The sequence below is a fragment of the Leptinotarsa decemlineata genome, unplaced genomic scaffold, assembly GCF_025532065.1.
Source record: "Leptinotarsa decemlineata unplaced genomic scaffold, Ldec_3_MD MMD2_tig00026374_RagTag_RagTag, whole genome shotgun sequence".
Taxonomy (NCBI): domain Eukaryota; kingdom Metazoa; phylum Arthropoda; class Insecta; order Coleoptera; family Chrysomelidae; genus Leptinotarsa; species Leptinotarsa decemlineata.
Window position 1 is genome coordinate 4,126,995 of NW_027412710.1, and position 25,611 is coordinate 4,152,605.

At 33.9% G+C, this 25,611-nt stretch overlaps 1 protein-coding gene across 1 annotated transcript in view; it reads right to left on the reverse strand.

Annotated features, from left to right (window-relative positions):
• Positions 1-2,630: 2,630 nt before the first annotated feature.
• Positions 2,631-25,611, reverse strand: part of LOC111503609 (sialin) — a 95,565-nt gene continuing 72,584 nt past the window's right edge. The window contains exons 8-10 of the mRNA XM_023157959.2: positions 6,426-6,581; positions 4,570-4,655; positions 2,631-2,907 (exon numbers count right to left, since the gene is read on the reverse strand). Of these exons, the coding sequence (XP_023013727.2) occupies positions 2,731-2,907; positions 4,570-4,655; positions 6,426-6,581 (419 nt within the window). The 3' untranslated portion in view covers positions 2,631-2,730. The remainder of the gene's footprint in view (positions 2,908-4,569; positions 4,656-6,425; positions 6,582-25,611) is intronic.

The window sequence follows — 25,611 nt, forward strand, 5'->3', positions numbered from 1 at the left end:
CTAGCAAGGAAGAGAAGCCGTCACAACCAGTGCTTGCACTTACCAGCGCTGTTACGCCAGCAACGCAAAGTACGGAAATCGCATTTAGAAAATGCCAAAATTAGGTACTTTTTAGGTACCGAAGTCAAAAACTAGGTGCTTCGTAAGTTACACCGTAACTCAATACTCAAAGTTGCGTTGCTAGCAACGCAATGAAAATAATAATGAAATAATGAATGTTAAGGGAACACTATTAGGTGCTAATTAAGTGGTAAACGGTGAAGATCGTAAAATTTTCTAATTAATAAACAAAAGCTTCCAATTTCGCTAAACAACAGATCTACGAATCAGGTCTCTTGAAAACGAGGACAAATGCTCTATCAGGTATAAACTAAGCGTGGTAATAAAGTGCTAATTAGGTGCTTGCAAGAAATTAAGTTGAAAACGACCGCGAATAAGTGAAAAAAAAATCGAGATACCTGATTTGAGATAAAAAATTAACAAAATATGCAATAAAGTCTTGAGATACTCATAAACTAAAACATAGACAATCAAAATAAAGTGCTAATCAAGTGCTCACTAGATAAATAATAGTAAACCTAGTTTCTATAATGCCTATGGGGCATTATGGAAAACCACTGACTGATGGACTAAGTTGTTACAGTACGTTTCTTGATGAGTAAGGGAATGAGAATAAAGTGCTAATTAGGTGTTCATTAGATATTTATAGTAAATCTAGATTCCATAATTTACCTGGGGTATATATTTTTTCCGTTAACCAACTATCGCACCCCTACAAACGATAACCCTCAGAAATCGAAACGTGTGCGAGCTAAGAACTAACGAGGTTTTATCTTTTAACGTTTGATTCCTAACGCGGGTTGGACGATAGCAAGTAAAAATTGAGCGTTCAGCCTGGGGCTTGAACCATCAAATCACAGATCGGCCGATTGACTGAGTGAACTTCTAGAACAAATCTAGATTCCGGTCGGCTACCTACCGATCGGAAACTAGATTTACTATAAATATCTATTGAGCACTTTATTCTCATTCCCTTACTTATCAAGGAACGTACTGTAACAACTTAGACCATTAGTCATAGTGGTTTTCCATAATGCCTATGGGGCATTATGGGTTTACTATTATTTATCTAGTGAGCACTTAATTAACAATTTATTTTGATTGTCTTTGTATTAGTTTACGAGTATCTCAAAACTTTATTGCATATTGTTAATTTTTTTTCTCAAATCTCGAATTTTTTTTCACTTATTCGCGGTCGTTTTCATCTTAATTTCTTGCAAGCACCTAATTAGCACTTTATTACCACGCTTAGTTTATACCTGATAGAGCATTCGTCTTCGTTTTAGAGAGACCTGATTCATGTTTAGCGAAATTGGAAGCTTTTGTTTATTAATTAGAAAAGTTTACGATCCTCACCGTTTAGCACTTAATTAGCACCTAATAGTGTTTCCTTAACATTCATTATTTTATCATTATTTTCATTACGTTGCTAGCATCACATCAACTTTGAGTATTGACTTGCGGTGTAAGTTACAGAGCACCTAATTTTTGACTTCGGTACCTAAAAAGTACCTAATTTTGGCATTTTCTAAATGCGATTTCCGTTCTTTGCGTTGCTGGCGTAACAGAGCTGGGAAGTCCAAGCACTGGTTGTGACGGCTTCTCTTCCTTGCTAGGCCCCTGCTGTCTTTTAGCCAAAGTCTGTTCTACCATCGCTTTGGAGTAGCCATTCCTTTGAACATCATTTTTGGTTCCAAGTACAACATCAGAACCTGCTTTAGATTCGGAAACACTATCCGTAGCAGCCTCACGAAAACCAGGCCACCAAACGCGGACTGCGATTCCAAGAATTGCATTTACTGGATACCCTGTGAGTGCGGAAAATCCTATAACGGTGAAACTAAGAGGCCATTGAATGTTCGCATTGCCGAGCACAAGAAACACACACAGCGAAGGGAAACCAGCAAATCAGGAATAGCAGAGCATGTTTGAACCCATCAACGTAACATCGAGTGGTCCCAAGCTGGCATCACACGCAGAGAGGAACATTGGTTTAGGAGGAAATTCAAAGAAGCCGCATACATGTTGTCCAATAACGTATTCAGCCAAGGTAGTGAAGAGATACTCAACATATAGAAACCCATCATCAAGCGAAAAATGACCAACTCCCGTCAAACGGTCATCTCCCACGAAACTAGTGAAGCGGAAAAAGGAAAGCAGAGAAAGTGAAAGTACTTGAATGACCCATAAATGGTAATCTCTCGGAGGAATCAGTCCAGTCATCACCCAAAGATGGTTGTGGATACTAACAATCGAAACATCGTGAAGTAACTTGGCTTGGAATCTCCCTAACTTTTTATTTTTTTTTTCAATTGTTCTATTTTTACTTGTATTTCATTTCACTATTATTCCATTTCAGGTTTTTTTGTTTAATATAATTGTTATTTTCAGCTATTCATTTTTATTTCTTTCTTTTTTTTAGTTTTTTCGGGGATTTCAAATCATTTTATATAATATCAGACAATGGAAGTCCGAACTAATGAAATTTATCATGAAACATTGTGAATCACCTTCAAACAAACATTATTAGTGTTTTCATTGGTTTAGTTTATTCATTGAATGAGAATGTATTAATTGAATTTGATTTTTATTGAAGCACAATATTCTCTTATATATTTTCAAACACATTTCAATGTGTTCACTCCAGTACAGATTCAAGTCGAGATGGTATCACTCCAGTACAGACTCAAGTCGAGATGGTTCTTCCACAGGTGCTTTTTCGGATTCATCGTCTACAGGAATATTCCAGTCTTGAACAGAACCACTACCCATCACCATGAAAACGGTAGCAGTGACTAAAAGAACTGCAGATGAAACGCCAAATACTAAACGCCACCATCCAGCAAACTGAAATATTGAACAAAAAGCTCATGTACAAATAGTAATTATATGCAATTCAGAGGTTATGATTTCTACATGTTGTGTGTTTTGTTATTAATAAATTAGTTTTGTTTATTACCCTTTAATTGTTCAATGCAGGTACTAACTACAAAATAACAATAAATCCAGTTCGCATTTATGACGATGTATCTCTGTAGTTGTTCGTAAAATAATTTTTTGCTGCGAACTGGTTTATTTTGGGCAAAAAACCCAAGACATTTTTTGTTTAGAATGAAACAGGCTATCGGAAATAAATTTTTATATGGTAAACAAATAATAAGACAAAAAGTTACATTGGAAATAAATTTTAGTGGTTGCGTTTTCCTCCCCTTACAACCATGAGGTAAACCAAATAAATCACTGGCTAAGTGTCTTTTTGGTAGTACAAAACGTCAGGTTAATTTCAATATTGTAACTTTCTCAGTGCTTGTGAAAAAAATTGTTGTACAAATTTCATGTACCCACTTTAAGGGGCTGTATCTTAACAAGGGATGCTCCCATGAAGTTTCTTTATATGAAAGATCCTATCTTTTTTCGATGAGGAATGACCTCCTTAAATGTTTTACACTTATTCAGTTACACCCTGTATATACTAGTATAGACTCATAGACTTGACTGAGTATAGAGTATAGACTATATACTACTATAGTATACTATTAGATTGTCGGGGAGCTAGCCCATGGCCTCATTCACTACGATCTTTCCTGATCTACTGTGATGCTCCTTGGTTGTTAGAGCTCATTATCTAGCTTGATCTCTTTGATGAGACTCCATAGCCTTGACACTGACCCCTTCATATAGCTGGCATCCTCTGGTTTCTCTTCCCCGCATCTTGCTTGTCTCAGCCTTGCTATCGCTTCGTATTCACAGAGCACATACAGTGAGGTTTCTTCCTCTTCTTGACAGAACCTGCATTGGGTTTCTTCTGTCAGAACTCATATGTTTCCTGAGTCGGCAATGTCCCGTTAGTAGACCCACCACTATCCTTACAACCTTAAGGTTGTGGTTTAGTAGGTCTTCCTTGAATCTAGGCAATGGTTTCTTTATGAACTCTTTCGCTTGCCTCATTTCTGGGAGATTATTCTACCAATCACAGTTCATTTATGTCCGAGGCTGAGTGCGATTCTCGTCTTTGCTCTGCCTCCATATATACCGGCTCCCAGCCCTTCCTGGGTCTTTGAGCCATCTGTGAACCAAGTTTCTTCCGCTTTTACTGGTGGGCCGTTTTACCAGTCCTCTCTACTGGGTATGACGATTTTGAAATCTTTTTGAAAGTTGTACTGCGGGCATTCCTAGTATTGGATATGCCTTCAGTTCATTGTATAGTGTACTATACTAGTATAGACACGTCAGAAGAAACTATTGTGTAGCAGAACACGTGTTGCGTTTTTGTGGAAGTGTGTAATGAAAATCCCACAATAAATACTTTATGGATTACATAAACTAGCGGTCAATTCCATGCATATAACATTTTCTATCTTGTTTAAATGGAAAACGTTGTATTTTCATTTTATGTAACCTTTTATTTAACCTGTTACATTATGTAACTAAAGCAAATAAATTAGGATTTAATTGTTTTGTTAATGTTATTGTACAATTTTTATTGGAGAGCTATGGAAATATTCTTACCGAGCCGTGGAGTCCTTCAGCAACAACGTAATTCGCTGCCAATAATCCTGCAGCTCCCACAGTTTGACAAAGACCGAATACCGTTCCTGCAAATTCGAATATCATGTTGAATATTGAAAAATAAACACTCATAATAATATAAGAGTTTTTTTAATACATTCAACTTAAACAGAAATCAAAAGTGAAAACTATCGAGGAAGGATACATACGCTTGAAAACATAAATATTTCGGGATACAATTTCAAAATAATAGTCTCTCCCAACTACCTACACACTAGGCTCTGGTAAACTTTAGGAAAACAACTACTTCCCCGGTTAATACCACGCCTGATATTGAATTATATCCGACAAGACATATATGCACGAGGTTAGCCTTGCAGATGTTTTTCATTCATCTAACAGCTGAAATTATTCAAGTAGATCACCTGCAGACCGTGGTTTCGAGGTATTACCTTTCGTCAGTGCAGGAAAGATTCGACTCAAACAGCAAAATGCTTGGGACTCGATTAATGTAGGAAACATTTGTCTAAGAGAAAGATTGTAATGTTTTAAAATAATTTATCTGTCTACGCCTATGTTTAGTAGTAACTAGTAACAGCTTCGTCTCGTGAAAAAAGCCCCAAGCGGGAAAGAAACAACCCATGTATAGTATTTCCAATACCAATTGGAACAGCACAGATCAAAAAGCGGACAAATTAATTTGCAGGTAGTGGTTCCACTAGTTAATTACCGAAAAATCAATTAGGATAATCATCATTTAACAAACAAAGTCCACATCGGACCAAAAAACTTTAGGTATATAAACAGCTAGCCCTTGTCTTTAGATTCAGTATCAATTTGCTTCTTCTGAAGATGCTAACATTGTTAGCGAAACGCGCGTCGAGTGCAAAAATATCAGTTTGGTGTTAGGGTAAATGATCTTTAGAAAAAGTTTTCAAAAATCGGTTTGCAAAACCATTCACTACCTCACCTAACCCCACGAACACACGGCACTGATAAAGAAATATTGTGAAACGGACAAAAAATTAGTATTCAGCCAGTCCAGCTAGCCGAGCCTTTATTCCTCAACTACATTTGATAGCACGTTTACTAATTATCTGGGCGACTAGAGGCTACAGGCAAGAAATGTTTATGACTGTACTTTTATTTTTATTGCCGTTCCAATTGGGAATGGATAGACTATATCAAAACTCTAACAGAAATCAAAAGTGAGAAGGGATACTGAGATCATACGTATGAGAAAATAAATATTTCGAAATATTAATCTCTCCCAACTACCTACATAGTGGGTCTGGGTAAACTTCTGTCGGCTAATACCATGCTGGATATTCAATCATATCCTCACAGAGGTTAGCCTCATAGATGTTTTCCGTTCATCCAGCAGCAGGAACATGCTGAAATTATTCAAGTAGATCATTTGCAGACACGCGTTTTGAGGTATTACTTCTCGTCAATACTATTTTGAACAATTTATCCGTTGATTTTGTTTCCACTGATATTATTTGTTGTTGATTTCCTCATTAAAATGAACGACAGCGAATTTTCTATTTTTTTTTTAAATAAAACGTTCAACATTTAATTTCTCAAAAACGAATGAACCAATTTCGAAAAAAATTACAGTAGTAATAGAGAGACAAAAGACCTTTCAAATGATGTATCACTCGACCCCACAGGCCATTGAAAAAAATTGGGGGCTAGTTGCTGACCGCAGGGGGGTGAAGTTTCGGGTATAATTTCCATATCAGAATTAGTCCCCCTAGAAATAAAAATTGACGCGTTCTTTGAAATGTTCGATTATTTCTGACTCAGAGGGGGGTATATTTTTCGATGGAACGCTCTATGCATTCTACACTTACCTGCAAAATTGGGGGCGATATCTGCTGCACTAGCAAAGGCACCAGCAGGTGTAGCTCCAGTCATTGCCAATGCGGCGGTATACAAAGCAGCAGGAGCCGCAGGATCACAACCAGTATATCCCAAAACGAACATCAGAGCGGCAGGAGGGAAATGAGCTGAAAATGAAAGTTGTAGTAGTTTGGTAAAATGTATGAATTGGTTGGATCACTATGACTGAGGCAATCATTCATCCCATCAAACTCGATTAACGTGTCTAAATAAGAGACGGATGTGTAGTCGAAGTAACCGATATAGTAATTCTCAAAGCTTCGGCGAACTCAAAGGCCAAAAAAACCAATACAAAGGAATAATGCCGCTACATCCACGTGGACTGAATTAGCGGTTCGTATTGGATAATTTCTACTAACCGAGTGACGAATAGAATTTTGGGATGAGTATCGCCTTTGTGTCGTCTATGTTCAGTTCAGGAACTGATCGCGATTTGAGTTATTTTTGTTATTTGTTTAAAATGTGGCATCCTTGGACAACTACTAATAATAATGACGAGTGTGATAACAACGCAGACTTTTTCCTGTGTAGTGATTCCAATAGCGATGGTGAACAATGCGAAAAAGAGATACCAGTGAATAAGATTCGGATGCATTTGGATATTGAAACACAGAGAGTATGTTTCAATGTATATAAGAATCTACATCTCAAGTTTGGTTTCGAGGGAAACAAACTATTACAAGAAACATCAGATTTGACCGAAATTCCTTTGTAAACTGTACGTGAAATAGTCAAAAACAAACCTTATGAACGCAAGACGCGATGTGATACGGGATTACGAAAACCTTTAGATGTTCATCTAATAAAATCATTAAAAAAAACAATATGCGACTGTTACAAAAGCAATGAGATTCCTACAATTGAAATCATAAGGAAGAAATTGAATACTTCCGGCCATAACGTGAGCTGTTGTGACAAAACTCTTCAGAATTGGATAAAGAAACTAGGATTTAGATTTAAAATGATAAACAAACGTCAAATAGTTATGGAAAGCAGAAGAATAGTGGAATTGCGTAACAAATACTCAGAACAAATAACTAAATATAGACAAGAACAACGGCAAATTTTCTATTTGGACTGATGGTTGGAGAATGTGTACGCCTAACATACCTGAAAACAAAGGATCGCGACTAATCATTGTGCATTGCGGAGGAAGTAAAGCAAGGGTTTCGATTTCTTTGAAATTATGTTATATATATATATATATATATATATATATATATATATATATATATATATATATATATATATATATATATATATATATATTGATTACTTCCTTCCTTTCTTTGGAAGATTCTCTCATCCCTTTTTTTTGTATCAGATGGAGTAGTAGAAAGCCAAAAACTTTCTTTCCCAAAAAATTAATCACTCCTAAAAATATAACCCCTTCAATTCTAATTTTCCTTTATTTTGAGTATTTCAATATTAAATTCTACAAAAAGGATTTGAAGCATTATATCTTCTATTAATTATCTGCGGGCGCTTTCGACAGTTGGTAGTACTGTCAGATTCTGGCACTTCTCAAACTGAACTGGTCATCCTGTTGTCTGTCTCTTTTTACGTTCAGAGCGTCTTAACTCAGGTATTTCAGGCACTTTAGGTAAATTTGCCTGTATTTGTTCTGCATCAGGTACTCTTCTTCGTGTTAGATCTTCTCTAGGAATGTGTATGGTTTTGTTTAATATATTGAATGTGAGATCTTGTTGTGTTTTGATTTGTACTTGTTCCTCGATAAGTGATTTATGACTGTTGAATAAAGTATGTTCAAGTTTTCCCAAATGTCCATGCGGTTTCCCTTGTTGATTTGTTTTATTAGTTTTATGTTCTCTGGTGGGGGGAAATTATGTTTGTTTTGTATGGCGTGTGTTGCAAGGTTCGATTTATATACTGTTGGATTTATGTATGCCTTTTTGTGCTCATTGTACCTTTGGATCAGTTTTTTCTTGGTTTGGCCGATATAGAATTTGTTGCAGTCCGAGCATTGTATACTGAATATTCCGTTTTGGTCTTTGTCTTCTTCTTTTTCATAGTTGTTTATTTTTTGTGTTATCTTCGTGTTCGGCTTGTATGTGATGTTGATGTTCAGTGGTTTGAAGATGTTTGTTAGTTTTTTGGTTTGGTGTCCTACGTACGTAAATGCTGTCCATCGTTGTGTTGTTTTGTCTGTTGGGGTGGCTTGATCCTTGTTCTGTATTTTTTGTTTTATTCTGTTTTCTAGTTTATCTATTGTCTTTTGGGTGTATCCGTTTTCGTTCGCTATTTGGTATATGATTTTCCGTTCTTTGTTTCGGGCTTCATTGCTGAGTGGTATCCTTAACACTCTATATATGAATGCTTTATAGCAAATCAAAACACAACAAGATCTCCCATTCAATATATTAAATAAAACCATACACATTCCTAGAGAAGATCTCTTCTCTTAGAGGGGAACTGCTGGAAGGTAGAGGGCACTATATCGTTTACTTGAACTATACCGGGTCTGATAAATTTACTAATTATTACCATATATAGAACCTCACATAAAAATAATGGATTTTGAATAAAAATTATACCACGCCGCACATGCAATACAAAGAAGCTGTAACTATTTAGTTTTTATGCCATTCGAATTGACTTCGTATACAACGTGACTCACGGTCGGTGGTAGGTTAGATGGTTCTTGAAAACGCAATTCAAATTCAAATTTTCTGAAAATTTCACATCTTACATTTCTTTACCCGTTTTATCGATCTAAAACAGAGGTTTTCAAATTTATTTTGTCTACCGCTCATTTCGACAATTAATTACTTTCCAGCGCCCCCCAAATTTTTGTACTTTACTAAATCTTGAGAATCACAATCGCAGTCTATATTTTAATAATTCAATTATGTGTGTCATGTGAAAATAAGACTTTCTGATGAGGGTAATGTGTAACACCATTTTGTAATATTAAGAAAACTTTTATTCATGTTATTAAAACAAACATTTTAATTTGAATTTTAAAACTAATCTAATGTGAAAGATGAATTTAATGATTTTTAACAAGTTTGTTATATCAGGCTCGAACTTACTCAAAAACAGCCGTAAGTCACCGCGTTCGGTATACTGCAACCGATTTCTCTTTTTAGTTAGCAACGTTGCCACACCACTCAATCAACGTTCACATAAATACTATGATGGGAATGCTTCCAAAAATCGTTGAACGATGGACCACAATCCAGGGTACAATTGCGTGATTGGGTTTTGTAACCAAAATTCTTGGTATCCATTTTTAAATTTTATTTTTATTTCCTCGTTCGTTATCAGTCCTATGAGTTCTTCTTCCAGCTGGGGTGATCCTGCTGTGTTGACATTTGAAAAAGGATCCAACACCCAGTCCGGTATTTCCAATTTTAAAATGTCCTGGAATCGTTCTGCAAAATCAATGCGGAGGTTCTCCAAATGTTGGCAGTAAACAAGCAAGTCGTCGTTGCGAAACTCACGCCTGCCGATATTATTCTTGTAAACGAGAAATTTGGCTACAAAAGCAGCAATGACATTTTTTGTTTTAATCAAATTCAAGTTGTCACCTTGAAGTTGGAGATTGACATCATCAAATAATTTATATCGGTCTGTCAAGTACGCAATATCATTCTTTGCAGTATAATCATAGTATACACGCATCTTGAAGGCAATATATCGCAGAAAATTGTGCTGTACAGCCTCGAGTTTCACTTTTTGTGTGACGTAATGAGGGGACCAAACTGTGGAACAATAATTGAGATGAGTTCTAACCAGTGAAAATTAAAGAGATTTAATAGCAGTTGGTAAAATCACGAGTGGTTCTCTTTTAATGCCAAGCACCTTCATAGATTTTTAAATTACATCCAAAATGTGTGATTTATAGCTAAGTGTGGAGTCTAGGATCATACTTAGATCTTTGATTTCAATGGCAGAATGTGCCACCTTTATAAAAGTGGTAAAAACATAGAAATTTTCATTTCTCTTTTCATCAATCTATATCGTTTTGTAGACACAATGTATCAATTTCACTTTTAATTATTTTAAAACATTTTAAATCGTCGGCAAATAGCAAAGCTTCGCTTTCATGGAAACAGCTGATTAGATCGTTGATAAAAAGGTGGAACACCCGATGTAACTGCCATGCTATGAGAAAAGTAATGATTAACTCTAATAATTTGCGTTCTTTCCGTAAGATAGCTTTCGAGCCACTGCAATATTTGCCCATCAACACCATATAAACAGAGTTTATGGATCAATTTAGTCATAATGATCTCCTGTGGACGCTTGCTCGGTTATCAAAACGCGCGTCGAGAAACCGTAAGTTTGTTCTGGCGTTGAACAAGTTTTTTCAATAGTTATACGTAACTATTATCCTCAATGGCGAACATCGATGTTTCGGAATAAAACACTTGTCTTATTAATTTCACTAGTTCGGACTTCCATTGTCTATTATATAAAATGCTTTGAAATCCCTGAAAGAAATAAAAAAGAAGAATTGAAAATGAATGGCTGAAAATAACAATTATATTAACCAAAATAAACCTGAAATGAAATAATAGTGAAATAAAATACAAGTAAAAATAGAACAATTGAATAAATTGAAATAAAGAAATGAAAAAAGAAAATAAAAATAATAAGTGGAGAGATTCCGAGTCACGTTAGTTCACGACGTTTCGATTGTTATAGTCTATTTCAAAAGAGTGTAGAGTAATAAAATCTCATTAAGTATTCAAAAGCGCTACAGGGTGATCCGTCAATAAATTCTGTCACTTCCCTAGTCCGCATTGCAAAATTATGTCGTTTCATAAAGAGCAGGTAGGTATCACCCTGTTTTAAGGGATTTGTCCATTGTTATCGACGGATAAATACTGAGCCAGAGGCGCGCTAGTGGGATAATTGCCAAAAGAATATGCATTCATAAAAATTATATTAAAGGAAATAAAAATTTAATACAGCAGAACAGTGTTATTAAAAAAATATAAAATGTAACAATAAAATATATACGAACCGAAATCGGGAAATACTCACAAACACACACGAACGAACTTTACGTATTGAAACACTTGTGGGGACTTTAAATCAATTTATTCACAAAAACGACAAGAACTTTACTGGATACGTTATTACAATTTGACACTTGAACAATACTAAAACTGTGAACTTCCCTTAACGTTTAACAACACTCTATTTATACCCTAATTGAATGTTCTAGAGATTACTAGGTACAATTTTCGAGAACCTTCCGAGAAAATAATTATTCAGACTACCCTTAATTCTAAACCCTAACCTAAGCAAAAGTGTCACTGTCACTGATACACTGGTCTCTGTCCAGATTGCTTATCCCGCTACAGTATATTTACAATTCAATTAAATTATTCTACATCAGTATAGTCTTCATCCGAAGAACTGTCATCATCCCCTGGTGTTATAATTATAGGGTCAACCACCTGATCGACCAAGTTGTCCAGTTCCCACATTTTATCTTCCTCTTTTAAAACATGCTGGATTGCTTTTTGCCAGTTTTCTGATGTGATTTCCATAATGGCTTGATCAAACAATACCTTGACATCTTTCATTTTAAATGTGGTATTGTGCCTTGCAACATATCCTTTAACTTGTGCCCATATAAGTTCTATAGGATTTAATTCGCAATGATATGGCGGTAGGCGCAGCACAGTTACTTTATACTTTTCTGCTACATCTTCTACGGCATATTTCATGAAGCGAGATTTATGTTGTTTTACTATGGCTAGTAGTTCCTTCTTTACTGAATTCGTCTCAAACTGAATACCTTTTTTTGACAGCCAGTTAATAATTTCTTGCTTTCTCCAAGCTGAAGTTGGTACCTTCTCTAAGCGCCTTGAATGGTAGCTTGCATTATCCATAACCACGACCGAATCAGCTGAAAGAAATTTTAACATTTCCCCGAAGTAGTCTTCGAAGACATCCGAATTCATGTCCTCATGATAATCTCCCGTCCGGCACGACTCAAAGCTTAACAAACCTTCTTTTAAAAATCCGTCTTCGCTTCCAATGTGAGCAATTATAAGCCTCTTCCCTTTTCCCGAAGGCACTTTAATACCCGTCGAAAGGCCTTCTATGAAAGCTTGGCGAGAACTTGTTATATTTTTATCTTGCCACATTTTTTTGACTATATAACCTTCGTTTATCCACGTCTCATCAAGATAAAAACCTTTCTTTTGCTCTCTGCGGTACTGCTTTATAGTTGTCAAATATTTTCGTCTCCAGCAAACAATTTCATCACTTTCCAGTAATAGTGCCTTTCGATTGTGCTTTTCCCAGGCAAAATTCATACTTTTTAAAGTTTTCCATAAAAGTTTTCTGGATATCAAAGGAATATCGTTATCTTGGCTTATCTCGATAAATATTTTTTCAAGAGTGGGTATTTCCTTTTTAAAATAAAACGAATGAACTTTTCTTCGAATGTCACATTTGGTGTCTTCATCTAAGATTTTTATTGGTCTTCCTGATTTTCTCTTGCATGGACTTACCTGGCCTGATATCTTTCTTTCTCGCAATAATTTAAAAATCGTGGACTGTCCAATTCCAGTCATTCGGGCACATCGCTCAACACTTTCTTGCACAGACAAACTAGGGTGATCGTGTTTTATGCAATCATATACATTTAAAATTATAACTTTTTCGCAAACAGATAGCGGAGAATTTTTTACACTTCTTTTTTTTGGAGTAAATGTCCCCATTTTATAACTTTTTCACTATTTCTATATCACAATATCACTGTACGTTTAATTGGTGTAGTAACAATTACTATTATAACTCGAATGTTTAAGACACCATTACAATATATTTAAACCCTTTTTCTTAATTACCTGGGTTTAATAGGTATTGCATGATTGGTGGGCAGGGTCAAAAAGGGATTATTATAATGACATGGCACCTCGGAACTAAGTGTTAACCCTTTTTTGAGAAATCATGCTCAAGTATATGAACCCAAATTGCATATTAAATAAGTTTACAAGAATCACTAAAATTAATCTTAATCTTTTTTTAAGAAATTTTACTTACCTAAATACATGTAGGTACTTAGTTTTAGACCAAATTACTTCCCAAAAATGGCCTTTTATTATTATCTATGTCTGTAATTTTTAATTTACTTTAATTATTAAGTTTAATAATCCTAAGATTTGCCTACGCCCATGGACGACAACGAAATTCAGGCAAATTTTATGACACTTCATGATTTATTACTCTACACTCTTTTGAAATAGACTATAGTATCTACAATCGTCTTCGGGTGATGATTTCGAAGTCGTTGTGACATAACTTGGTTTGAAATTTTTTGGGAAAGAAAGTTTTTGGCTTTCTACTACTCCATCTGATACAAAAAAAATGGATGAGAGAATCTTCCAAAGAAAGGAAGGATTAATCAATTTGAAAATAAGTAACTCTATACATGGATGTGTAGATCATGCAAAGAAGTAACTTTCAGACACAAACTGAAAGAAAATCCTCCTGAAACAGCTACTTTCATATAAACATTGAATTACACGAAAGAAAAAATTCTTTCGAAACAAATACCTCTATATGAACACTGAATTATACAGAAGATACTTTTCTCTATTCAGTTTGTATATCAAACATTCGTGGAGGAATAAGAATCAGATATCATTCACATGAGTTCTACTTTGAATGAATGGTAATAAATTGTACTCACATGGAACACTGTCACCCTAACTGGTATACACGTGTTTCGCCTTAAGACACTTGCCCTAAGGCTCTTCAGTACCAAATTGGATAACATTATAGAAAATACACACACTTCATTCATGAATTACGATTTTGAATGTCACGGAATAAGCTTGATCTGCTTATGTCATCGATGACATCGTAATGACATTCATTCACCTATTTGATTTAATCAAATAATATTTTAATTTTCATTATTTTTTCATTTTTTGTTGATAATATTTTTAATTTTACAATTTTTTCAGCTTTTATTAATATTTCTATTTTTATTTGTTTGGTTGTTGTATGTCATTTCTTTGTAATTTCAGTTTTTTTAAGGAAATTGTTATTTTCGGTTATTCTTTTTTATTTTTTCAGGGTTTTCAAATCAGTTTTTTTTTATATTAGACAATGGAAGTCCGAACTGATGAAATACATCACGAAACATTGTCAACCACCTTCAAAAAATTTCATAGGCATTAAAATTTAATGCTTAAAGTGAAGAGGACGATGCTGTAACGCTGGAGCTAGCTATTGGGATTATTCTTTCAGCCATAGCCTTTTTATAAGAAATGGATTGATCGATGTAACGCTCAGCTACTGTTGTAGACTTCCATACTCTGTGATTTTTGATATCCATTATATTTGCTCTTGATTCTACTAGCAAAGAAGCAGAAGACCTGGTGAAACAGTGACCTGTATATTCCTTTGGTTCCGGGAGGTTCAGAAACTCAGCAATGGTAAAGGACATTTTCCCAAACGTGTTTATACCAACTGGGTTGGCACTGCATTTATAATTTGAGTATTTCAGAAAAAAACGTTGGTGATTGATAACAGAAGACCGCAATGCAACGTATTTATTAAGATAGTCAATGTTTTTTCCAACTATGCAAAAAGAGCGACCTATTTTCGTTTTTGTATTAAGAATTTGAACAATCAATGATTTATCCATTAATGTAATGTCTTCTATTAATAAATGGAACAGCTCTTCACGGCGGCAGGCTCCATATATTCCGAAAATAGTAGCAACTTTCATCATCAAATATTTTTCATCTGGCGCCTCATTTATACACCTCTCGACTTGTTCAAATGTAAGAGTTTTCGATTTTTTAGGCCTATAACTTTCATTTTTCCGCTTTGAGAATACTATTAATTTGAAATATTTGCTTCTATTAACACCATTTTCAACTAGCGCACTCGACTTTATCATTGAAGACTAGCTCCACAAAGTTGACGAGTTCCATATTTTTAATTTCTCTTCTAGATAGGCTAAGAAGATGGTTTCGCTGAAATTTACTTCGATGTTTTCAAGTCTGCACCAGCCAAGAAAATTAGAATATGCGATGTCGTACTGCTGAGCCGATTTGTTTGGTAACCATTCTATTAAAGCTCTTTTCACAGCCTCTTCAATATCGTCAGGAACACACAATTCCTCACTATTGTTCTTCATTATGCAATACATTAAACACCAGCAAGAACTTCAAATGTGACTATAAATAAAACGCGTGAGATGTAAACAATAATGTTTGTTGGTAACCATGTGATTCGGCGTCACATGACACGGCCACTTCACAGCAAATGCGATAATATGAAAATAGTTAACTGACAGATGTCAAAATGTGTTTTTATGGAAGTATTGAATTTATCTATTTTATTATGAAAACAGGATAGTTGTACAAAAAACTTTGTATGATATTCGTGTTAAAAGTAAGTTTTATTTTGTTCGTGAAATTGCTCAACTCGCTACGCTCGTTTCGCAAACTTTTTCACTCACAAAATAAAACCTTACTTTTAACACACATATCATAAATAGCTAATAAATATAGCTTTTAAACCATCAACATCTATGTCGGTTGGTTTTTTTTACCCAATCAGGTTTTTCTTAGAAACTCCTGAATTTTAGGAAAATATCAGATCTCCTATCTTTCAGAATATATTCTGAACTCAATAGGTTTGATAAAAAATATTTATATCTCACTTTCAGAAGCCCATTAGAATGCCAAATCACATCGAATCGAAGTTTAATATTTCCTCCAAAAATCAATCCACTGTAATTGAATGCTGAACTACACTACCAAGGATCTGGAAATCATCAAAAGTCTGTCCCATTTTCAAGAAAGGAGATAGACGAGATATTTCAAATTACCGGCCTATCTCTATTATTTGTAACTTTGCAAAGGTTTTTGAGATTCTGCTGGAGCGAGTTATATATCGGCATGTTAGTTGCAATGTAAGTATAAACCAACACGGTTTTATGAAAAATCGTTCAACGATCACCAATCTTTTGACTGTAACCCAACATATTGCTGAATCTATTGACAATAGAGCCCAAACTGATATTATTTACACAGACTTTTCTAAGGCCTTCGACAGGCTTGACCATGGCATTCTACTGAACAAACTAGTAGCCTTTGGATTATCTCGCACTCTTTCAGTCTTATCTGCGAGATCGAAAACAATATGTTCAGCTCAATGGTTTCAAATCTACCGAATATAGTGCTTCTTTCAGTGTTCCACAAGGTTCAAATCTAGGACCGTTGCTCGTCAATATATTCATTAATGATATTGCAGATGTTATAGATGTGTATTTCCTTTTATATGCCGATGATCTGAATCTATACTGCCTCGTTGAGAACATAGATGATTGTGTGAACCTCTCAGCAAACGTAGGACGGGTTGTTACGGATTAATTGCACGTAACAGTAGTGATTTCAAAGAAACTTCGACCTTAAAACCTTTATTCTATGCTTTCATAAGATAAAAGTTAGAATACGCGTCAGTTGTGTGGAGCCCCTTTTATCAATATCACATTAATAGAATAGAAGCAATTCAACGACGATTTTTAAAACTGCTAAGCCTAAAAACCGATGGCATTTATCCTTCAATAGGAACAAACCACTCTGAATTGCTACAAAAGCATAACTTTTGCAGTCTCGAAAAAAGGCGTGAATATTATAGTGTTGCACTAACGTATAAAATTATCAAAAGCATAGTTGACTGCCCAAAATTACTGGAAAAGTTTAATATTTGCATTCCTAGAATCTGTACCAGACGAATGTTCAGGAGAATTATCCGATCCATACCATGTGTAAAGTGACAAATTCTGTTAGCGATAATTTAAATATACTTAGTTGCAAATTGTCAAATATGAAATCCCACTTCCTAAAATAATTGTTTTGTCACCTATAATAAATATAAAATGTGTAGTCTTTATAGTCACTTGGTTGTGATGTATTTATTATACTCTGTTATTTTCTGCTCTGTAATTGGGTTATGTCCTGTAGAGTATTGTATTACAAATAAATAAATAAATAAATATATATTTGATGACTCGCACTTATACTCTTATAAACATTGAGTAGAAATTATACAAAAGTGTTTTCATTCTTTTCATTAAAGTGATCATGAATTTCCAAAAATAAACAAATCATCAATCACGCAAGTTATATTATCATATATCATCACGTTAATAAAAGTGACGAGAAATGCATTTATTTTGTTTGAAGAACTAATGACTTATATTGCTTTTGTGGTTAATATATATATATCGCTGACTGTTGAAGAATATGTTGATATGGAGCGGTATGATAATAGATACGAGGTCTGTTCAAAAAATAAGGTGGATTTTCATTTTTCTCAAAAAATATTCATTTAACGAAAACTCAAAACGAAAACGGAATTTAACGAAAACTCAATGCTTTTTGAAGAAGTGCTAGAACCTGAACTAGTTTCAACAATAACCGAACTAAAAAATAAAAAATCGAGTGGCCTAGACGATATAACAATGAAAGTTCTGAAATATGTCATTCCATCTATCTATCTATCTGAAATTCTATTGAATCTTATGAATCACTGTATAATGGAAGGCGTGTTTCCGAGTGTCTTCAAAACAGCCAAAGTTATTCCTATTCATAAAAAGGGTTCACATGAAGATATAGATAACTATCGCCATATATCATAACTGAGTATTCCATTTAAACTTTTTGAAAAAATTGTAGCAAATAGAATTATTGCGTTTCTCGAAAAATACAAGATTCTAACCGATCATCAACATGGTTTTAGAAAAGCTAGATCAGTTGAGACTGCTATTGCTAGAAAATTCGAGTTTATTTACAATGAAATCGATAAGGGGAAGTACGTAGTTTCAATATTATTTGACTTGGCTAAGGCGTTTGATTCAGTAAATAGTGACATAATGGTTAGTAAGTTATATAACATTGGCATTAGAGGGTTCCTTCTGGAATGGATAAAATATTTTATGGAAGATAGGAAAATGCTAGTGACTATGAATAATGCAGTATCTGATATTCAAGATACTATCCTTGGGGTACCACAGGGGTTCATTTTAGGCCCACTTGTTTTCTCTATCTATATAAATGATTTTCCGAAGTATATAAAACAAGGTTTCATTATTTTATTCGCAGATGACACTACCATAACAGTTTCCGGAAATACTGCGGAGGAGCTAGAAAACAACATTAATTCAGTCATGGATGACATGATTTCTTGGTGTGATAGAAATCAACTGAAACTGAACGAAAGTAAAACAGTACATTTAAGCTTCGCGTTAAGGAAAACAGTGAAACTCAACAGCATCCAACTCTAGGAAACAGCCAAACTCCTTGGTATGTTTATAGATAAAACCTTCTCTTGGGAGCCCCATATCAATTATGTCTGCGAAAAATTGAATCAAGCGTTATTTGCAATACGACAGATCAAAGACGTAGGTACTTAGTTTTGATGCTATCAGGACTGTTTACTATTTATTGGCGTACTCACATATGATTCAAAATGTATTAATGTGGGGTTCTTCTGTGGGGGCAAAACGTGTTTTTATTGTTCAAAAAAGAATAATCAGAACTATCTTTAACTTTGCACCCAAGGATAGCTGTAGACCTGCTTTCTGCAAAAACAAGATGCTAACGTTACCTTGTATCTATATATATATATATATATATATATATATATATATATATATATATATATATATATATATATATATATATATAAAAGCTCTGCCCCTTGTGAAAAATAATGTACCCAATCTAAGAGATGAATCAATAGTTCATAACTATGCAACACGAAATAGACATTTATTAAATATCCCAAAACATAAAACATCGACATTCAAGGAATTACTTGCATATAATGGCATAACATTATTTCAATACGTTGCCTCAAGATATTAAAGATTTGCATATTATACCATTTAAAAAACAAATAAAGGAGCTATTAACTAATAAGGGATATTATAGCGTAGAAGAATTCTTAGAACGGGATACACTGTTATCATGATTATTGCTTTCACTGCATCTCTTTCATCCTAGATAAATTTATTTTATGTATATTTATGTATGTATATACATATATGTGTGTTTGTGGTATTTTTTATATATGTATATAGTTAAGTACCTGTTTCAAGTGTCCGATCTATGTTATACTATGGACCGTTATTATTATTTTATATAATTTTCATATTTTTATTTATGACATGTCTTATATCATGTGTATGATCGAAAAGACGAATAAAGTTATTATCATTATCAATTATTCATCAATTCCTATTTTGTCCCTTTCATAGTAGTTCCCCTCAGATTTAATTCCCTTGTGGCAGCGTTTTCATGGGTCTCTTCAATCATGGGAACAGAAAAAAATTGCAGAGGGCCAAATCTGGTGAAAACAGTGGCTGAGGCATAATTACTGTGATGTTTTTAGAACAAGCAATGACGAGTGAGCAGGTGCATTATCGTGAAGCGATAACAATACCGGACGTTTTCTTCGTATTACTTCTCGCCACCTAAAATATCTTTTTTTTCATTTGAAAAAAATATAAGTTGCATCAACAGCAACAATACATTAACATTTTATGAAGTTAATACCATTTACAAGATTGAGGCTAGAAACTGTGTGACTGGATGAAATTGAAGATGCGTACGCCAGACTCAGGTATTTTCTTCTCATGTGCAACGATGGTTCACCCGATCACAGTATAGACTTTCAGAGGGTGTACAACTGTATACCACAAATAGTGGTATGCAAAAAAGAATATATTCATGTTTAGAACAAAACGGCAATGTCTTTGAACATCTGTTGAAATGAACCACAATATTATTTGAATTCAAAGAAATTAAGTTGAATTCTAAAATTAAAGTAAAATCTAACCTTAAAAAATATAAACAAAATAAAATTACTGTATTCGATATCAATAAACAAAGATATAATATTCATCCCTCTGCTAGTTTTTCATTTCAATCCATCCATTTTCATGTTGAGTTACCTTTTACCAACGACAGAGTTAATATTAGCTCATTTGTTTTCAAAGCTTTCTTGGTTTGGTATTGCTTCAAATGATTTACATTTCAAATATTTCTCAAAATCGGATATATTTCAGGTATAGGACATTCTTCATGAATTTGATATCTTTTTTTTTGGTAGTATCCAAAAATAATAGAATAGTGTATGGTTTCCATTTGAAAAAATCGTGTTTCCTCATTTTTCTCGGTTGTTATGTTTTAGGTGGAAATTTCGACCACCCTGTTCGATGGTTATGGTGTGATTCTGTGAAATTTCACATTTTCAACTGTTACTATTTATGAATTATGCTTTTTTCGGATTGGTGCTGTAACTGTCAAATTTTTCAGAAAATATTTATCTCGAAAACTAACAAATTTGTGTATAGGCATTGTTATACAAAGTGGGCCTAAAATGTGCTGAGAAATTCAAAAATGTAATAAAATACAGGGTGTTCTATTTGAAATAAGGAAGTTGCCCTCAACTTCCGGTATAACGGAAAGAGACCGGAAGTTGAAAATATTTTAGTTGGGAAGGCCATTTTGTAAAACCTACTCCCACAAAATTTCAAGTTTTTATTTTGAATCGTTTTCCATATATTACTAACGAACGCTCGTCGTGAAAGACCCTGTAGACTCCATTCTGTCCAAAAAACTACAAAAGCAAGCCATGGACCAGGTCTCCCCAAATTCAAGATGCGATAACGTCAGTTATAGGACGTTGTATATTTGGGTGAACACATCAATAATATTGCCGGTTTTTTGAAGGGAGAATAGTCTAAGTGAATATATTAAAAACAATAAAGACAAAACTTCGGTGTCGGATAGATCAGGAGTATATAAGCTGACTTGTGGCTCTTGCCCAAAACTGTATATATTGGCCAAACAGGGAGAACGTTTTCCCAAAGAATTAAAGAACATATAAGTAGTTTTGGGAATGTAAAGATCAATTCCACATTTGCAAACCACCTTTTAGCAGAAGGACATGAGTTCAATCATGAATACGAAGAGAAGAGTTTGAAACTCAATCTTCTAGAATGTTTAGAAATCAGTAGATTCAAGAATTCGGGTAATTTACTGAATGATCAATTAGAATTGGATAACTCCCCGTTACTTAATATTTTTTCAAATGTGAAAACTGGGATATAAGCTCGGGTAATTCAATTCATTACAAACTCAGGTACTGGAAATGTAGATACTTTAAATTGTGAAATTAGGTATATCAGGCTTTTAATATAGTTAGTAAAGACACGCCCGAAGAAGCAATTGTATGGCGAAACACGTGTTGCGTTTTTGTAAAGCTGTTTTGCGAACATTTTATAATAAAGTAATTTTTGAATAGGATTTTCATCAAGTATCGGCCAATTCCATAATATATCAGAATTCTTTGTAATTGTGTTGATCTTGAATGTATTTTTTCAACTGTTGTGGTATTTGTTATCATATTTCGCAATGCTTTTAGTTCTTTTGAATATTGAAAATGCACTATTTTCATTTTTTATCATTACTAAAGCAAATATTAATTCCTTGAGCTAAACGCCATTTAAAGATTCACAATAACGATATATCTAAATGTTCTTAAAAATATTCTGCGAAGGACACGCCGCAAATGATTATTCTGTTTATTATTGGACATATTTTTTGAATATCGTTGGACGTGCTTTATTGAGAAATGAAAATCTCATCAATGTCTTTATGCTGAATCGAGTCTGGTCGTAGGCGTAAACATCCTGTTGAAACGATAACAAACAATGAGGCGTAATAATTTCTGATGGAGATAATTGAAAACAATCAGAGGTGGATGTTACGATACAACAATTTCAAATTTCACTTCTATGACTTACCTACCCATTCAAGATCCCTGAAATTTGTGTCATGGTTTGAATTACCTATATTTGTTAGAAAATAATACCTCTTATAGGCCAAATGGACGGTGAATTTGGTTTGATCTTCACAGTAGGTAGCTTTTTCGTAGTGAATAACATGTTATTCATTAAAAAACTACTCTGATAACGAAACAAGTCGTGGTATAAATAATAGTTTGAAAAATTAAAAAAAAAATGCTTTATAATGAGGAGGTGTACCATCCTGCTGAAAAACTATTTTGTATTCGAATAAATTTATATGCTCCTCAGTTGCCCTATTGATGCACGGTATTATTCGATTCTCCAACATATCCAAATTTTTATCACTAGTCAAATTATCATCGTTAAAAAAAAGTCCTATGATGTGGTCAGCTAAAATTCCTGCCCAAACATTCAGTTTTTGAGGTCGTTGGGTATGAACTTGACGGTATAAATGAGGATTCGTATCACTTCAATGTCGACAATTTTGGCGATTCACCTCTCCATTTAAACTAAACGTACATTCATCCGAAAAATTAATTTTATACAAGAAATTCTGATGCAAGATGATCCGTTCAGTCAGACTTTTACAAATCTTGATACGTCTATCGAAATCTTCTTCGTTCAATTCATAAACTAGTCAAATCTTATATGGATGAAATTTGTACTTATGAAAGATCCTGAAAATTTGTTCCACTGATTCCTGATTCTCGTGATAACTTAGTAAGAGATTTCGAATTTTCCATTAGTTCAACGTGCCCTGAAACTGCAGTACAAATAGCTTCATCGTTTACAACTCCTAAACGGTTATGATTTTTATTGTTAACAGATCTAGTGTCAACAAATTTGTTCATCGATAATTCCGAAACGTATTTGTGGATGATTATCATTGAACATACAGACAGCAGCTCTATCACTATTTCCATTCAGGTAGTAAAAACTTACTATTTCAATCCGTTCTCGAAGCGTATAAACCATTGCTTCTCAAGAATTCACAAAAACAGAAACACCAACTGTAACTTCACCTGGTAGGTAATCTTTATTTTAGAATGAGACAAACACAAAATGAAGAGAATATCGAATTGAAACTTAACTATGCAAAATAAGATTTTTTGAAGTATACTTCAGAAAAACACACATGAAACCTAAGTAACAGATTGTACCATTCAGGGTGGCTCGTTTAAAATGAAATGCACTGTATATACCACACACATTCAATCGCTCAAATCTGTCCAACGACGGCTTATGAAATATGGCATTTACAAACTAGACAATGTCTGCCCAAGACAAAGAGTAGATGATAATATATTGTTGAAGGGTTTCCATTTTCAATCTTTTGAAGTCAACTCACCAAAATTACTATCCCAACTAATTTAATATTGTGTTCAAGTTCAATAGTGATAATAAGTTCTATGGCCTAATGTAAGTATGGAATCAGAATAAATCTGAATTTAAGGGGTTATATTTTTAGGAGTGATTAATTTTTTGGGAAAGAAAGTTTTTGGCTTTCTACTACTCCATCTGATACAAAAAAAAGGGATGAGAGAATCTTCCAAAGAAAGGAAATAAGTAATCAATTTGAAACTCTATACTTCTTTGGAAGATTCTCTCATCCCTTTTTTTTGTATCATATGGAGTAGTAGAAAGCCAAAAACTTTCTTTCCCAAAAAAGAATAAATCTATTTACAAAAAAAAAATTTTTAGTCAAAAAGCGTGGGTACTTTGAATTATATTTTTTTATTATGGATCCAACCTGACAAACAGCTCCCAACCAAGTTTTTATAACAATGGATATTTAGCACCCCACCCTTTTTTACGACAAAATTAATTTTTACACGCTTTATATTAGCTTCACCTGTATGTATGTATGTACGCTTGTTTGTATGTATGTTTGTTTGTAACTCTCAAGCTCGGGATCTGTATTGACAGAATTATCGGCATTAGTGCTTGATCTATTCGCGAGCAGATGGCGCTGTATGGAACCTACTTGATATTTCTTGATCTATTCGCGGGCAGATGGCGCTGTACGTAACATCCTTGATTGGTTGTTCAAAAGAAAATCAAAATAATAAATACAGTTTAATGAACTAAAAAACACGCTCTTAAAGAACATCGAACTGAAAAGTTAAAAATATATTTTTTTAAAATGAGCTTGAAACAATAACGATCGAAAAATACTAGTATTATTTTGAAAAAAGCGACTGGCGCTTGATGTAAGTACAAAAAATATGGCACAAAGCACCTACGCTTTTTTCACAATAATATTAGTATTATTCATTCGTTATTATTTTAAACTTATGAAAAAAAATATTTTAAATTTTTTAGTTCGATGTTTTTTGAAAGAATGTTTTTTATTTTTTTAAACCATATTCATTTTGCGAATAGATTTATTCTGGGAAAGAAAGTTTTTGGCTTTCTACTTCTCCATCTTGACATCTTGATACAAAAAAGTGTGGGAATCTTCCGAATACAGAAAGGAAGTAATCAATTTTAAAAGTAGTAACTCTATACATAGATAATAATAATAATAAACGTATTTTTATTGTTATTAGAGAATAGTACCTACGTAATTGGTTCATACATAGAATGTTGCTGAAGTCTAGCTCAAAGCTATTCCACTTAACCAACAGAGGAACAGAGCCCAAAAGGAAAAAAATAAAGAGAAATAGGGAGAAGTTAAGAATGGAAGCAGTCAGTTAAGGGAATTGCACAAAAGAATGATAGATGGAGAAGTGAGTGATGAGATTTACAGAAGGGAAAAAAGAGAATATACAAATAGATTAAAGAAGTTGAAAACAGGATATTACGCAAATCAAATAGAAACAGCTGAAAACAAACAGAAAGCTACATGGGATATTGTAAATAGTTTCAGAGGGAAAACCAAAATTGACAATAAAAGGGAGATTCATCTTGAAGCAAATGGTATCCGGATCAATGATGGAACAGAAGTTGCCAATAATTTTGCTTGCCAGTTTGCCGGAGCAGCCACGGCAGCTCTGTTAAGACATGTAGGTCAGAACATGTCACTACCACATACGGTCTCGGAATTTAACGAAAACTCAATGTTTTTTGAAGAACTGCTATTACCTAAAGTAGTTTCAACAATAACCGAACTAAAAAATAAAAAATCGAGTGGCCTAGACGATATAACAAGTTCTAAAATATGTCATTCCATCTATATCTGATATTCTATTGAATCTTATGAATCACTCTATAACGGAAGGCGTATTTCCGAGTGTCTTCAAAACAGCCAAAGTTATTTCTATTCATAAAAAGGGTTATGAAGATATAGATAAATATCGCCTAATATC